Consider the following 15,863-nt stretch of genomic DNA (forward strand, 5'->3'; position numbering starts at 1 on the left):
AAACATTAAAAAAGCATACCTTCTGTTGCATTTTTTGGTTCAGGTAGATTTTCAAAATTATGAATTTTACTTGTAAATATTTTACTACTCATTATACTATTGATTGTTTTTTATCTACTTTTATTATTGATCGAGGTAGTTCATCAGGTTTATTTTGATAATATAATTTAATTTCGTTTATTTTATTAAAGAGTGTATAAATATCAGGTCTTTTTACTGGATCAGCATCCCAACATTGTTCCATTAGACTTTTATATTCGGAAGGAATTTCTGATATAATTTTAGGTCTTATACCATCAATGATATTAATTGCAAGAATATAATCATGTTCATAATTCATAAATGGAGGTTGCCCAAATGAAATTTCCCACATAAGCATTGCAATACTATAAATATCAGATTTATAAGTATACCCTTTTCCATTAATAACTTCAGGAGCTATGTAAGGAAGATTTCCATATATACTTGTTGATGGTTTGTCTACAGGGCCACAAAATCCAAGATCACTAATACGCCAAGAATCATTAAACTGTGAATATAATATATTTCCAGAATGCAAATCTCTATGAATTGAATTCTCTTTATGAATATAATAAAGTTTATCAATAATTAAATAAGTAATTTTAATTCTTTCATTCCATGTAAGTTGATTATGATTTTGTTGTAAATATTCTCTTAAATTCATATCAAACTTTCTGATTACAAGTAAATAATTTTCATTTGATGGATTTTGTGTTAAACCAAAAATTGAACGATAGATGATTGTTTGTTGCCTAAAGTTAAATGTGATTCAGCCTTTAAAAAATGATAAATATTATTAACAATTAAATTTAAAATTAAGTTCTTTAAATATTTTTACTTACAAACCTCTTCAAACCAACTGTGACTATATCTATTTGATGAGTGACTCAATAAAATGATCCTTATTTAAAAAAAAAGTTCAACTTGTAATCATAAATAAAAATGTGATAATACTGTCTAAATAAGACTTCAGCAGCTCGAAGGATATGGAAATAGAAGCGACGAAGAACTCCGACAAATACTAGAAAATGTGGGGTTCAAATAAATGACAAAAATAGAGCTATCGCAGAATGTCCTAACACGAATAAAATACTTGGAAGCTTAATAACCAAATGCCTCGAAATACAAGAAAAGCAGCTCAACGAATTTTTCAGGCAAAAGAAACGGTAATCATACAAAATCAAATAAACAGAGAAGGTTGTTCAAACAAGAAGTCATGAATTTTATTACCCAAAAACAAGGGAACTAGCGTATAGAAATAAAGAATATTACAGTATAGTAGTCCCAAGAATACCTAACAGCAGAAGAAAAAGGTATATACGAACAATATGATACAGACCGACGATGGATAGAAAATAAACAAGCATCTTCGAGCTACAGTGAAGTGAGCATGAGCGATAGTTTCACATCCAACGATACTTTAAACGAACAATATATTGATAATAGATATCGTAATCTATCTAATAGAATGGAGGATGTGAGGAAAACGGCGCTGCTGAAAATGATGAGAATACCAATCAAAACTATGGAATGCAAAATAAAACGAAAAAGGAAAATATGTTAAAACAAAATAACATAGAACAAGACACTGAAAACTGAAATGGAATATTTAGAAGATGCATGCGTGGTATAAACATTTCAAACCATAGACCAAAAGGAGCTAAGGCACTCAAGTACTATACAGGAACCATCAGAAGTACAATCAAAATGGATCAATCGATTATAGATTATATAAACACAGAGAGATAATTGAATATTCATTCGGACCTGTGGATTTATTTCGGCTGGACTCATTTGCTTAGGGTTGTCTCTTGTAGATTAATGGATCGTCAACATCCTCGGCGGGTGTTCGAACATGAATCAGCCTCGGGGTTTGGCTTCAGCGCACGAATTACTCAGTCTCTAGGTTTTGTAGGAAGGCGTAGGTATGGGCGTACCATTGCACTAAAAGTCCGTGAAAATTCCCTAGATAGTTGGCGAGGGGAGGAAGAGCAGAGTTTAGGTAATTGGTTATTAGTTCTATTATTAGTAGTTTTAGTTTAAATAGTTTTTTTTAATTATTGGATGGCGTCTAGTGTTTTTATAGTTTTCTTTATTTATTGTAGATAGACTGGATAGCTATAGGGTTTTCGTCGTCCGACGTCACCTCTATGTATATTTTTATACGTGTTCTGTACTTTCGTACTTATCCGTAAATAAAGATGCGATGCTAATTTTTTTTAAAAAAACATGATAATGAATATCACTTAGGCAAGAAAATGAATCAACGGCAATCAACAAATATTCATTGGTCCTTCACGGAACACGAGAGAAATAACTTCTTAAACAATGAAAATATCAAAAAAAAAGTGGGTAAGTTTAGACCATTTTACTGGATGGACAGTGTAAACCAGAAATAAAGCGTAACATTCACAAATATCGAGAAAAATTATAACAAAGATAATTTGAATAACGCTATTATGGGAACATTCGGAAGACAAGAAGCTGAGAGTATGGCGGTGAATTGTGTATGAGAGTGGAAATATTTGTCACGTGCTCCAAATAAACACGTGGGGATTAATAGTTAGATGGCAACAGCACACAAGTAAAGTCAGACTCCATACTTAAAAACATCATCAACGAAAGAGGGTGACAAATCAAAGCAGAAATAATAAAAATTCCAGATAATATAAATTCACAGAATTCTTCAACAAATTAAACGAAACGACACATACAGAATAATATGCGTATTTAACAATCATAACGAGAGAACAAGAGCAATCAATGAAAAAATAACAATTAAGAACAACTACTTTACATGGATATTTGATGAAGGAAACCAGAAAAAAGAGAACCTAGACACAAAAGACGCTTTGATGAAAGATCAAGATCAAGAAATAGATCACGAGAAGAAATACAGTGTGACATATGTAAGATGAAAAATCACTCAACGGACGACTGCAGAACCATATATTGCGCCAGAAGCCTCATTGCCGTTTTCGAAAATATTGATAAAATCCGATTTGCGAGGTTGTCTTGTAATTTTCATGATGTGAATCACCTTTTTAATATTTTAATCTCAGAATTTCTATTTTTTAGTGTATCATCAATTCAATACCTAAAAATATCCTTCCAAAGACATATTTTATATTGAAAATTATTTTTTTTTTCTGTATTTTACTACTTTTTTTGTTTTTTTATATAAAAATTATTTGAATCATCTTTTTACATGAATTTTTAATGTTTTTGTTTAAGAAACGATGAAATTGAATGTTTAAAAATATTTTATCCTATAGTTTTATATATATTTCACATTAAAAAAAATATTGTTTTTTTTATATTCTCATTGATACAGTGAGGTAACAGAAGTAGATTTTTTTGAATATTAAACCACATTATAAATCATTGCCCAGTAGGACCCAGAAATATAAATATAGGGATTAGGTGGTGAAAATTTTTTTTACTATGAGCTAGCTGTACACAAAGTTTACACTTGATACTGCAAAAATATGCAAATAAAATTTCAGACATCAAGTTCATGTTATTCATTTTATCATAGCTTCTATATTTTTTTGCCATTACAAAAAAAAAATTTATAAATCTTGTATGAATTATTTAGATTATCTATCACATAAAGTATTTATAAAACCAAATATAGTGAAAAAATAAAATTTACCCTAAATTATCATTTTTTATTTTTATTAAATCATATTATTATTATTATTACTATAAATATTATTATTTAATCATTTTTTTTGCAATCAATATTGCCTATGACATCTATTAAACATTTTCAAAATAGTCAAAATTTCGCTTTTCAACCCTTAGAATATTTTCTTTAATTAATGCTAAATATTGCAATGTGATAAGCTAAATAAGTACATACAAATGAAATACTAAATAATGTAATATTATACTCTTCATCGAAATTCTAAAATATTTCCACTAACAAGTTCACAGTATCTTTAGTGAATAAGCCTATTCTTCAAACAATAATTGTTGAATATCATATCCAGACTTCCATTGGTACTAATTAATTAAAACTATTGATTATTTTAATTCATTATTTTAATTCAGGGTGTTAAATTAAAAGGATTTTGTCATTGCTATTATATTTTGTAAAATATATGAACAGGTTGTTAATAGTAGCATATTGTATTCTGGAACTCTCATCAGTAATTAATGGCAAAAGCCAAAAGGTTCAGATTATTCAGATATTTTTATTCTAAGTAATACAGAAAATAATAATAATATTAGCTTAGAATTAAAATATATTTCTTTATTTGATTTTAATATAAATCAGAAAAAAAGTGGACTGGAAAATCTAGACAAGATACTTCTGAGCTAAAATAGTTAATGGCTCTTCCCTTTGATGTTGTATTTATACACGAACTTAGTTAATCAATTTCCATTATTTAGTATTTCACCTATAGTTCATTTTTAGATTTGTTTTTTTATCCTCTTCATCGTCATCAAAATCTATGCTTTCTATCATTGTTGGAATTAGCAATTATTGGTTCAGCATGGACATGAAATCTTTCTTGAAGGTTATTTGATTATATAACTTCTTATGTGAAGAAAAAACCTTTGTTTTGTGAAACAAATCTGATGTACAATTCATATAAAAAATAACACTTCTTTGAAACTGCTATTTTTATATGAGTATGGTCTTTACAGATTCTATATTTTCCTTTTCAAGTATCTCAAATATTTGATGAACATGTTAAAATAGCCAAATCAAATTCTAATAAGTTAAAAGGATTTGTTATCTTATTAGTAATTAATATTTTTTGGAGATTTGCTGATAAAGTAGCAACTGACTGACCATAAATATAATAAGGTTAAAATATTTTTGGTAACTTAGCGTAAAGTGAGGTAAAATAGATCCTTGAAAAAGAAAATGAAGAATTTTGCTAAAAAGATTATATATATTAGTCATAAAGACAGCTATAAATTAAATATTAAATAACGGATTGAGAACATATATGAATATAATAATTTCAAAAGGAAAACTATTATTGATTATTATTCCAGTTAAAGTTGATAAATGGATTAAAATAACTAAATCAAATCTAATTGGTTTTCATTATGTTTTATTATCCCACCATATGGAGTAAAGATGATATTAGAAAGATTGAAAGAATATCACGGAAATCCGTCTCTTTAATTAGATTTTATAATATTGAACATATAAATAAGGTTTAAAGTATTTTTAAGTTCTTCAGGTAACAACCATTTATAGAAAGAAAGTGCTTGTGATTGAAAGATCTTTGGTTAAGTAAATCCATAGTTTCAAAATATAAAATGTGTTTAATAAATGAAAAATTTTTAATGAGAAATATAGGTGTTGTTTTCTTTGTTAGGAGATCGATCAATTAAGGAGGAATTAATTTCAAAGAATTTCAAGAATCTCTTTGTTTCACAAGATTAATCTCCAAAAATAAATCGTTCAGTGTTACTCATTTTTTTCTATTCTTCAAACAATTGTTGAAAACTATTAAAATATCATATTCCAGACTTCCATTGGTAATTTTAGAGTTATAAAAACCATTGATTAAATTAATTTAGGATGTCCTTGCTATTATATTTTGTGAAATATATGAACAAGTTGTTAATAGTACTTTTTATGTTACTTCAGCATATTGCATTCCAGAACTCTCATTATTAGTAATGAATGGCAAAAAGCCAAAAGGTTCAGATAATTCTGTATTTTTGAATTAAAATATATTTCTTTAGTTGATCTTAATATAAATCAGAAAAATAATTTAGGTTCAAATGAACTGGTAAATCTAAATGTAGATTCTATAATGACCATATTCATATTAGTCAAAAATAGGAGTATCTAAAAAGTGATGTTTTTTATGAATTGTACATCAGATTTGTACAAAACAAAGTATATAACATTATCTATTTTGGATCACATAAGAAGTTATATAATCGATGGAAACTTCCAGAAAGATTTCATGTCATTTGCTTCTCAGATCATAGAGGATGAAATAAGATACTATTCTGAACCAATAATTGCTAATTCTGACAGTGATGCGGAAAACGTATACTGTAATGATGTTGAAGAGGATAAAAAAATAAATCTAACAACTATAGGTGAAATATTAAATAATAGAATTGATCAATTAAGTCCATATATGAATACAATTTCAAAGGGAAGAGCTATTAATTATTTTAGCTCGGAAGTATTTGATGAATGTGTTAAAATAACCAAATCAAATTCTAGTAAGTTTAAAGGATTTATTATCTTAGTAATTGGTTTTCATTATTTTTTTTGGAGATTTGCTGATATAGTAACAGCTGACTATAAATATAATAAGGTTTAAAATATTTTTAGCTTTGTGTAAAGTGAGGTAAAATAGATCCTTGAAAAAGAAATTGAAGAATTTTTTCTAAAAAGATTACATATATTGGTCATAAAGATAACTATAGATTAAATATTAGATGAATATAATAACTATTATTGATTATTATTCCAGTTAAAAGGTGTTTGATAAATGATTTAGCTGAGATCTAATTGATTTTCACTGTATTTTATCTCACCAAATGGAATAAAGATGATATTACAAAGATTGAAAGAATATTATGGAAATCCATTCCTTTAATTAGATTTTATAATATTGAAAATATAAGGTTTAAAGTATTATTAAGTCTTCAGGAGGTGTTATTTTCTTTGTTACCGGTGGACTCAGCAGGAAAGAATTTCAAGAATCTCTTTGCTTCATAAGATTGATCTCCAGAAATAAATCGTTTAGTGTTAACTCATTTTTTCGAGAATCTCTTCGTTTCACGGGATAAATAAGTCGATTTCCCAAAATAAATTGTTCAGTTTAATGCGTGGAAAAATAAATTTGTTTGTTTCAAAAAAAAATAAAGTTTAACATGTATTGAGAGGGGTCTTAAATAAAAAAAATTTTGTTGTAGATAGTATAACTTGGACTGACACATTGAAATATCAACGTGAAACATGATTCAAAAAATTAATCATCGAATCTATTCTTTGTCATATTGACAAGACTGAAAAATTGTAATTTTTCTTATGAAATTCTGAATAAAATTGCATCAGACTGACATTTTAAACAGAATATCTTCTTGTGACTAACTATAATTTGAAATTACAAAGTAACTTGGTTGGTCGCAGTAAAATTGTACAGCCAAAACTAGATGAAAATCGAAACCTCTCGCCATTTCTAGTCAATGAGAATTAATAAAAAACACGTAATAATATATAACTTAGGATAATATTAATTCATGTATGTTTTAGTAAGTGACACAACTTTTGTCATTCTGACCTATTTGGACACGAAAAAACGGAAGTTGTATACATGTATACATGAAACAATTGAATTATTGAAGCATGTAGTGTACGGTTGATCTTAAATATGTAGGTGTTACAGCAATATGTAGAATGTGTTTTGACGAAAGTATGTAATATAAATTGCATGAATAAAATATCAAATAGGAATGTTTTCTATAAATAGAAAAAAAAACAAAAATGGATTTTTAATAGTTATACAAACCTAGGCGTTTTTTAATGATAATAAATGTAATAAAAAAAAACAACAAATACTTATAATAAATAAAAAATAATAAAGATAGCACTAGATAAAAATAAAAAGAACTATACAATTTGGCAGCGCCGTTCCAGATAGAGGTTGATTAATCATTTTCTTTTTGAATCCATTAAAAGAATATCCATATAAATCCTTATCATAAAATTTAATTATTTAATTTATATTTTTCAATTAAATTTTATACCCATCTAATGGAAAGTTCTAATAACATAGGATTTCTACCTTTCCAATTATCAAAGAATATATAATTTAAAGTTTCTAATTTAATTACATAATAATTAAAATTCAATATAAACTATTAGGTGATGAATCTGTTAAAATTTCAAATAATTTACCCCAATTTAATTCTTCTATAGAAGCATTATGTATAAATAATCCAATTAAATTTTTGACATATAATTAATAATTTATTAAATTCTAAAATATCATTATTCTTGATTGAAAATTTAAGATATTTAAGATTTATACATTTTTGATAAATTGATTGAATTAATCTTTTATTATTACCTTCATAATATTTATCATAAAGGCTAATTTCAATAAGGTAACCTTTTGTATTTTCAATTAAATTCGCTAAAATATTAAATGGAACCCATCGAGTTTTAAGAATCTTTAAAAATGGTAAAAGAAATATTTTCTAAATTACTCCAATACTTGGATTAATTTCCAAACTTACTAAATTTACGAGATAATCGTATTACGTTTTCTACCTATTTTTAAATGTTTAATAGTATCTACATGTTTAATTAAAGATTCTTCAATTGTATTATTAAATGATTCATCATTTATAATATAAATCAAATGAACGTCATTTAGATTTTTTTTGAGATTCAATTAATTAATTATTCCAATATTATTATAATGTTCAATATTAATTTCCAATTTTTTAATTGAATTATTTATTCTTCAAATATATTTTGATCGGAATTATTATGACATTTAAGATATTCAAGTTCCGAAAGACAATATTCAACTCCAGGTATATCGTCCTGGTATATAAAGATTAGTGAATTTCATATTATTATTAATAAACAATTTAAATATTTCATTTCTTATGATATTTAATTTTGATTCCTCAATATAATTTATTGTATAAATTATCTTTTCTAATTTATACAAATCTAAATAATTACAAAAAACTGATATAATTAAATAAAGGCTTTCGTTTAATTCCTGTCAACATATTTATTCCTTTATTTATTAAATCTTCTTTTATCTCATTTGATAAATGTGAAATTATTACATTAAGTTGTGATTTCTCTTTCTTATCTTCTTCTAAATATTTCCAAGGATTTTTCCATAAAATTGGAACGATAATTTCACACCAAGTCTTATTAACTAGAAGACATGAATGAAGGGAATTCCTATCCCCTTTAAATTCTTCTAATATTATAAAAAGTACGTCTTTAAAATGAGTGGCACCATTTTTGATTAAGAAGTAAAAAAAATATGCATTAAAATTTGAAAGAAGAACGTTTAAAACAAAAAAAAAATTATACTTTAAAAAGTGACACGAATTTATAATATCCGCTACCATGAATCATGATTATTAGTGTAACCGGATCGGAGAATGTCGATATTATTTTTCTCTAAATTTTATTTATTCGTAAAAAAAAATATATATATAAAAATATCAATATAAACATAATTTCGTTTATAGTAGTAGTTTATAATAACGAATTGAATATATCATAAAATAAAATTTATGAATGTTATGATCATATTAAGGAACGAGAGAAAAAAAATTCAAATACGATTCTTCTAATTCAAATCGTTATTTAAAAACATAATTTCAATATTTCAAAGTTTCAAGGAAATTGTCGTTTTTTTTATGTTTAATACATATTTTCAAACATTAATATGTCCAAAAAAAAAAATGTATATATTTTAGCAAATATCGATGAATATTAAAAATTTTTAACATTTATTCTTATTAAAATTATTTTGTGAAAATCCATAATAAATTTTTTTTAAAAAGAATAATTAAAAAGAATAGTATATATTTTATATTTGACACGGTCAAAAATTTTTTTTTTTAACAAATTTTATGGAAATGAAAAATAAAATGCGTTAGTAGCGTATTATTAATGATTGTCACGACAGATCTGTGTGCAATTCCTATTCAATAATGACATTCCTTTTTGGAGAAAGTTTAAAAAAATGATTGTATAATTCAACAATCAATTTTATTCAATAATGACATGCCTTTTTAGAGAAAGTTTAGGATATATTGAATAAAAGCTAATTCTAAATAATTAACTATAATCAGCCAAGGTTGAGAATAAATAATGTATTTCGTAATGATTTAAAATATCCAATCGATATCAGGAATTTGAATAAAATCAAATTTTGGTATTTGTTAACCGTAATAATTATGGATCATCACAGCAATGTTCCGGTGCGATGTTTCACTACTAGGGGTCATCATATAATGAGAAATGTACGACATTTTAAGTTAAATAAATAAATGTATATATATAAAATTATTTGTCGTACAATTCAAAAATAATTTTTTTTTAAGATATGTATGACGATTCTTTTAAATAATTATTCTCATTTTTCAACTATTTTATTTTTGATAAGAGCTTGACATATTTGCGTAGATCAAAATCTTTCAAACTAATGCATAATGTTAATCATTTCTAAGATTTAACTGGTAAAGTTTTTGAAATATACTAAGAACCCGTGAGAATGATAAGAGCTGCATTTCAATTTTTTATTTTGGGAATGAATGGCTTTTATTTGGGCACGAAACATTTTAGTATTAAGCTCATTTTTATTTACGGAATCTTGGCAAATGCTATTTGTTTTATTTTAAGAATGATATTTATTTTTTTAACAAAATTTAAGGGATTTTTCTATTATAAGAATGGCATTTTAACGAAGATAAGGTATTTTTTATCATTATCAAGGAAGATAAGATACCGTATGTTCTATTATAAGGATAATATTTTCGACGATGATAAGAGATTGTTTCTTTCTTTTAGGACATTTCGGCGTACCCTTATCTATTGTAAGATACCATTTTTGTAGTTAAGATTAATTTTTTAAAAAATTTGTATAATTTTAAATTTTATTAAAATTATTAAAATTTAAAATTAATAAATTTTATCAAATTTATAAAAAAAAAAAAAAAAATTAATTAATTTAATTTGATAATTTTTCATTGCTAATTTTATTCAGCTGAGATTTTATCTCATTAAAATGAATGTATATAAAACGTACGACAAATAAAAGTTGTAACACCGCTAACACGTGATACCTAAAAAAAGGAAATTGTATAAACGTTCTACATTACACCAATGCAAACGTGTAACACTACTTACTATTTTAATACAAACCATTCTGTTTGATGTCGCCCAAAATTTACCAAAATAAAAGAGTTGTGCGACAAAGATTCTTGATAGAGAGTATTCAGGGGCTCCTCGTCAAATTTTCAAAATTTGAAACTCCAAATTTTTTTTTTTAAAAAAAAAAGAAAAAAATCGCGGGAACTATTACTATGTAATAATTAATTCGAGATATTCGTCATCTTATAAATAATTTTTTTTATCGTTAATCATGTCATCGAAATTTTTTTATAAAAATTGTGTATGAAAAAAAAAATAATGTAATTCTTTTTATTAAAAACGAATAAAGAAATTGAAAAGAAATCAATTAAACAATTAAAACAAAGAAAAATTTTTTATATTACCGAAACTTGATAAATAAAGACGGAAAATACTTTTTAATGTCACACACGTTACACTGTTCGAACGCCAACGGAGTTTGTAAAAAATATATTACAAATGCATCACTTATCGCTTATAATATAATTATTATTTAACCATCTCTTTTGTACATTAAAAACTTTTTTTTTAAATGCAAAAAAAAAAATCCAAAATAAAATAAGAAGATATTCCTCTTTCATACTTGAAGAATTATTATGATGATCATTTTTGATGCGAGACTGAGCGCTCATTAAAAAGAATCCACGTATTGTTTTTAGAAATTCGTGTCGAAAACTCCAAGTCCTTCTATTTGATTTTATTCACTCTTATGTATGTGTATTAAGAAAATTAAGACTGTATTATATAGTACAATACTTATCAATGCTTTGAGCAGAACGTAACGTTATTTTTTCATTTTCAGAACTTAAATTGATATAGTAATTCAATTTGGTCATTTTACTTTTAAGATTCTTATTTGCATCGTCAATATATATTATAACGCCCTTTCGAAATATACAGTGAAACAACATGCGATTTTAAGAAAAAATTCTCAAAATGTTTAATAAGACGAAGTCGTTTAAGGTAATTAAAATTTTTAAATTATTAGTAGATTTTTGTTACAAGTTATAACGATAAAAAAATTTGATTTAATTAATTAAAACTTGTTTGTGTATTTAGAATTTGATAAGGAATTCAATGCCCGCCCAAATGTCCAAATATTGTTAAAAATATTTTTTTTAATAGTGATGATTGATGCTTATCATTTATTTAAAGGTAATATTAATTTTAGATTTGTAAAACTGCACAGCAGCCCTTCTATTATTACAATGATTCACATCCCGGAACGGGATTTTGCATATTCCGATCAGCGTTATTACAAATATGAAACTTTATGCATTTTTATGTTGCACAGCCCGTCACCAGCATGATTTTATCAATTACTGAATTTTTTTTTTTTTTTTTTTTTGTTTAATCTTCTTCTTCTCCCTTATTCGTTACAAAAAAAAAAAAAATTTTTTTCTTATTAAAATGTTACGACTCAATAAAGATGTATTAATATTAATTCTTGAAGAATTAAAAGAAGATGGAAATTCACTTTATTCTTGTCTTTTGGTTAATAAAACTTTATGCGATATCGCCGTTCTAATTTTATGGAAGAATCCTTGGAAATACGTAAAAAAAGACCAACCATTATTTAATGTGATCGTTTCACATTTATCAGATAAATCAAAAATGGAATTATATAATAATGGAATTGATTTATTCACGAATTCATGTGAGAGACTTACGTATAATTATATTAGTTTTTGTAGAAATTTATGCTTAAACGGGTTAAGTCAAATAATTTATACTAGTCATATTGCTGAACCTTTTAAGCGTATGATTGTAAAAGATGAATTATTGAAATTATTTATTAATAATAACACAAAATTTACGAGTCTTTCATTACCGGATCAATTAGGAGATAAAATACATCGTATCACGGGCGCCGAACAATGTTTTTCAGAACTTGAATATCTTTATTGTAGTACTAATACAAGTCAGGAGATATTGGAAGGATTTTCTACGATAAGTAGGTCCATCAAAAAATTGGAATTCGATGTTTCACAGATACATTATAATGCTGGAATTATTAAATTAATTGAATCTCAGAGAAATTTAAATTATTTAAGTGGTAATCTAGGAAAAAAGGACGTTTCTTTTTGTAAGGTTTTGGAAGATACTTTAATTAAGCATGCAAATAATATTCAATATTTAAAAATTAGTTGGGAACCCGTTACAAAAATTCTTTCATATCTTGGGAATTTAAAAAGTTTAGAAATTAATTCACGTCACATCACAAATTGGGATCATTTAGTGAACGCTTCTACACCAAATTTAAAAATTTTAAGAACTCAAAATATTCCGTCTAAAATTTTGGCAAATTTTATTAAAAATACAAAAGGTCATCTTACGGAAATATCGATTCAATTTCCAATGTACGATAGAGAGGATAAATATCCTGGGGAGAATAATAATTCTTTAATTCGTTCTATTTATGAAAATTGTTTAAAACTTCAATATCTTAAATTATCAATTAATAATGATGATATTGCGGAATTTGAAAAATTATTTATTAATTGTCAACATTTAGATGGTTTGATTTTAAATAATTCTACAAGAGAAAATTTTAATTGGGTGGATTTATTTAATTCGTTAACGAGATCTGCGCCCGCTAGTTTATATAAATTCAAATTTATTTTTAATGGCGATATTCTTTTAAGTACTTTTAGTTCATTTTTCGATAATTGGAAGAGAAATCGAAAGGATAGTAAACCAATTTTATTAAAAATATTTTATAGAATGGATTTCACTCAAAATCATAAAGTATTATTTAATGAATATAAAAATGAGGGAATAATTAAAACGTTTAGTTATGATCCTGCAGAATTTGGATTTGATGAATTTGAGTGGACTTAAGATATGTTGTATGATATGTGTATTTTATTATTATGTATTTATTATATCCTTTTTATACTATTTTATATATATATATAAATATATATTATATATATGGGGGTGTATATATATATATTTTTTAATAACATTTTCAAAAATATGTATTTTTTTTTCTTATTTTTTTTTTCAGCGCCTTAATTGTAGCTGATATTAAGCAAATATTAAGATATTAAGCGAATTTTTAAGTTAGAATCTATATTAATTAGATAATAAATTTCTTTTTTTTTCTTTATTCGTAAAAAAATATAGAGTTGTTTTAATAAAATTTTATTCTTTTTTAACAATAATTATGAATAAACATTTCTTGATAATTTTTTAACATAGAGATGAATTGTTTTTATCTTAATTTATTTTGCCTTAGATTATTAACAAATTATTTTATTAATTCCAGATTATTTTTAATTTCTTTAATACCGTATCATCGGTTTTTTATTTCTCAAATTAAAAATTTTTGAAATAAAAAGTAAAAAAATATAAAATTATGAATAATAAAAATATATAAATTATAGGAATAAAAAGGATATTAAATTTGAATTTATTATGATGTGAATTTTTTTATTTTTTAAAAAGATAATTTATAATTTGTAGCGTTCTTGATGCTACGATTGCTCGCTTTTTAGGTTAACCTACATCTATTTCTTTTGAGTATCACGTAGTAGAGGTGGTGCCTTGTTCATGTTAAAATAATTAATAGTAGATAACTATACTCCATAGACAATAATCATTCTAAGATTAATAAATATTCTTAGATAAAATACGCTGCGCCTCCCTATTAATATAATAAAAAATGTCATTAGCCCCACCGCACTATTATATATTTCTTGTTCCTCGCTAATTTTTTATTCTACCTATCGTACCTTTTTTTTTACTTTATCTTTCCGTCTTATTTTTTATTTTTTTTTATCTTATGCTTCTTTCTCTATTTTCATTTTATTTATAAATAAATGACGCGTCAAGTAAACTAAAGGCATTTATAAAATCAGGAATACTATTACTGTTTCGGGCATTCAAATTTGGATATTATAAAATGGCAAGCATTATGAAAAAAATGGAGAATATTTCCAAGCGGATCAAAGTACTTGGAAAAATATATAAAAAATATTTTTCTTATTTTTCTGCAATATTATAAAAAATTTGACAGCGTACCTTGAGGCATTGAAGACAGAATTAATTAATAAATTTATATATTATAAAATCAATGAATAACGATAATGACAAGATTTTTACTTTGAAAAGTAGCCGAATAATTTTGATAATGCCACACCAATCCATTATCGTTTATATTGTTTAATATAACAAGATTAAAATTTACCGGGGAGGAATTTAACAAAAAAGGCGGCCAGAATTATTGTTAATTTTGGCCAGAATTAAGCGTTACAATTTATTAATTGAACACTTAAAAAATTATGGCCTAATTAGGAAATTTCTAATTTTAACCTAAATTATATGTTGAAAATTCTAAAAATTAAAAAAAAAGTGGGAGAGGGTTATGTTAAACAAGTATTAGATTTGATATACTTTACTATACAAATATTTTTTTTTTTTTTAATTGATAAACGTATATTTTATTTCTGTAAATGTAGAACAAGTTACATGATAAATACAAAAAAATACATTGAAAATTAGCTGAAAATTAATTCTACTAAATTTCTCCATACCAAAATCTTCATATAATAAAACGACTAATGTAACTGATAAAATAAATTTAATGTATCCTAAGTATTTACTAAATTACTAATTACTTTACTACCCCATGATTTTCTATCGCGAATCCCTAATCTAAATACGTCATCCTTTTTATTTTCTTCTAAATTTATTTTTCTAATATTTTTTATCTTTTTTTCTTGTTTTTTTATTTTCTGATTTTTCTTCTCCTTCTGCCTTCTCCATCCATCATCTACCCTTTTCTTTTTTCTCTTGAGATCCTTTAAAATTCCTAATTGCCGTTCTGATTCGATCTTTCCACACACCTTCTATTCCATATCTGCATCTAAATCTTCTTCAAATAAACATCAAATATATCTTTAAGCACTTTGCATTGCCCTCTAATTTTACATGTACGCCACCATTTCTC

At 25.0% G+C, this 15,863-nt stretch overlaps 3 protein-coding genes across 3 annotated transcripts; all 3 read left to right on the plus strand.

Moving 5' to 3' along the window:
• Positions 1–1,133: 1,133 nt before the first annotated feature.
• Positions 1,134–1,620, plus strand: OCT59_016084 (uncharacterized protein; the record flags this gene model as incomplete). The annotated part of the gene is made up of 3 exons (XM_066132236.1): positions 1,134–1,187; positions 1,304–1,405; positions 1,489–1,620. The coding sequence occupies 3 exons, from the start codon at positions 1,134–1,136 to the stop codon at positions 1,618–1,620; spliced, it is 288 nt and encodes a 95-aa protein (XP_066003242.1).
• A 4,343-nt stretch (positions 1,621–5,963) lies between these two features.
• On the plus strand, positions 5,964–6,332 carry OCT59_016085 (uncharacterized protein; the record flags this gene model as incomplete). The annotated part of the gene is made up of 1 exon (XM_066132237.1): positions 5,964–6,332. The coding sequence occupies one exon, from the start codon at positions 5,964–5,966 to the stop codon at positions 6,330–6,332; it is 369 nt and encodes a 122-aa protein (XP_066003243.1).
• A 5,926-nt stretch (positions 6,333–12,258) lies between these two features.
• Positions 12,259–14,013, plus strand: OCT59_016086 (uncharacterized protein). The gene has a single exon (XM_025314065.2). It carries the CDS (start codon positions 12,320–12,322, stop codon positions 13,748–13,750), a length of 1,431 nt encoding a protein of 476 aa, XP_025185972.1. The 5' UTR covers positions 12,259–12,319; the 3' UTR covers positions 13,751–14,013.
• Positions 14,014–15,863: the final 1,850 nt, after the last annotated feature.

This window comes from Rhizophagus irregularis, chromosome 24 (assembly GCF_026210795.1).
Source record: "Rhizophagus irregularis chromosome 24, complete sequence".
Classification (NCBI taxonomy): Eukaryota; Fungi; Glomeromycota; class Glomeromycetes; order Glomerales; family Glomeraceae; genus Rhizophagus; species Rhizophagus irregularis.

What these genes read in the sequence shown, in the direction of transcription:
- OCT59_016086 (XM_025314065.2), top strand. Translation starts at nt 12,320, where the DNA reads ATGTTACGACTCAATAAAGATGTATTAATATTAATTCTTGAAGAATTA.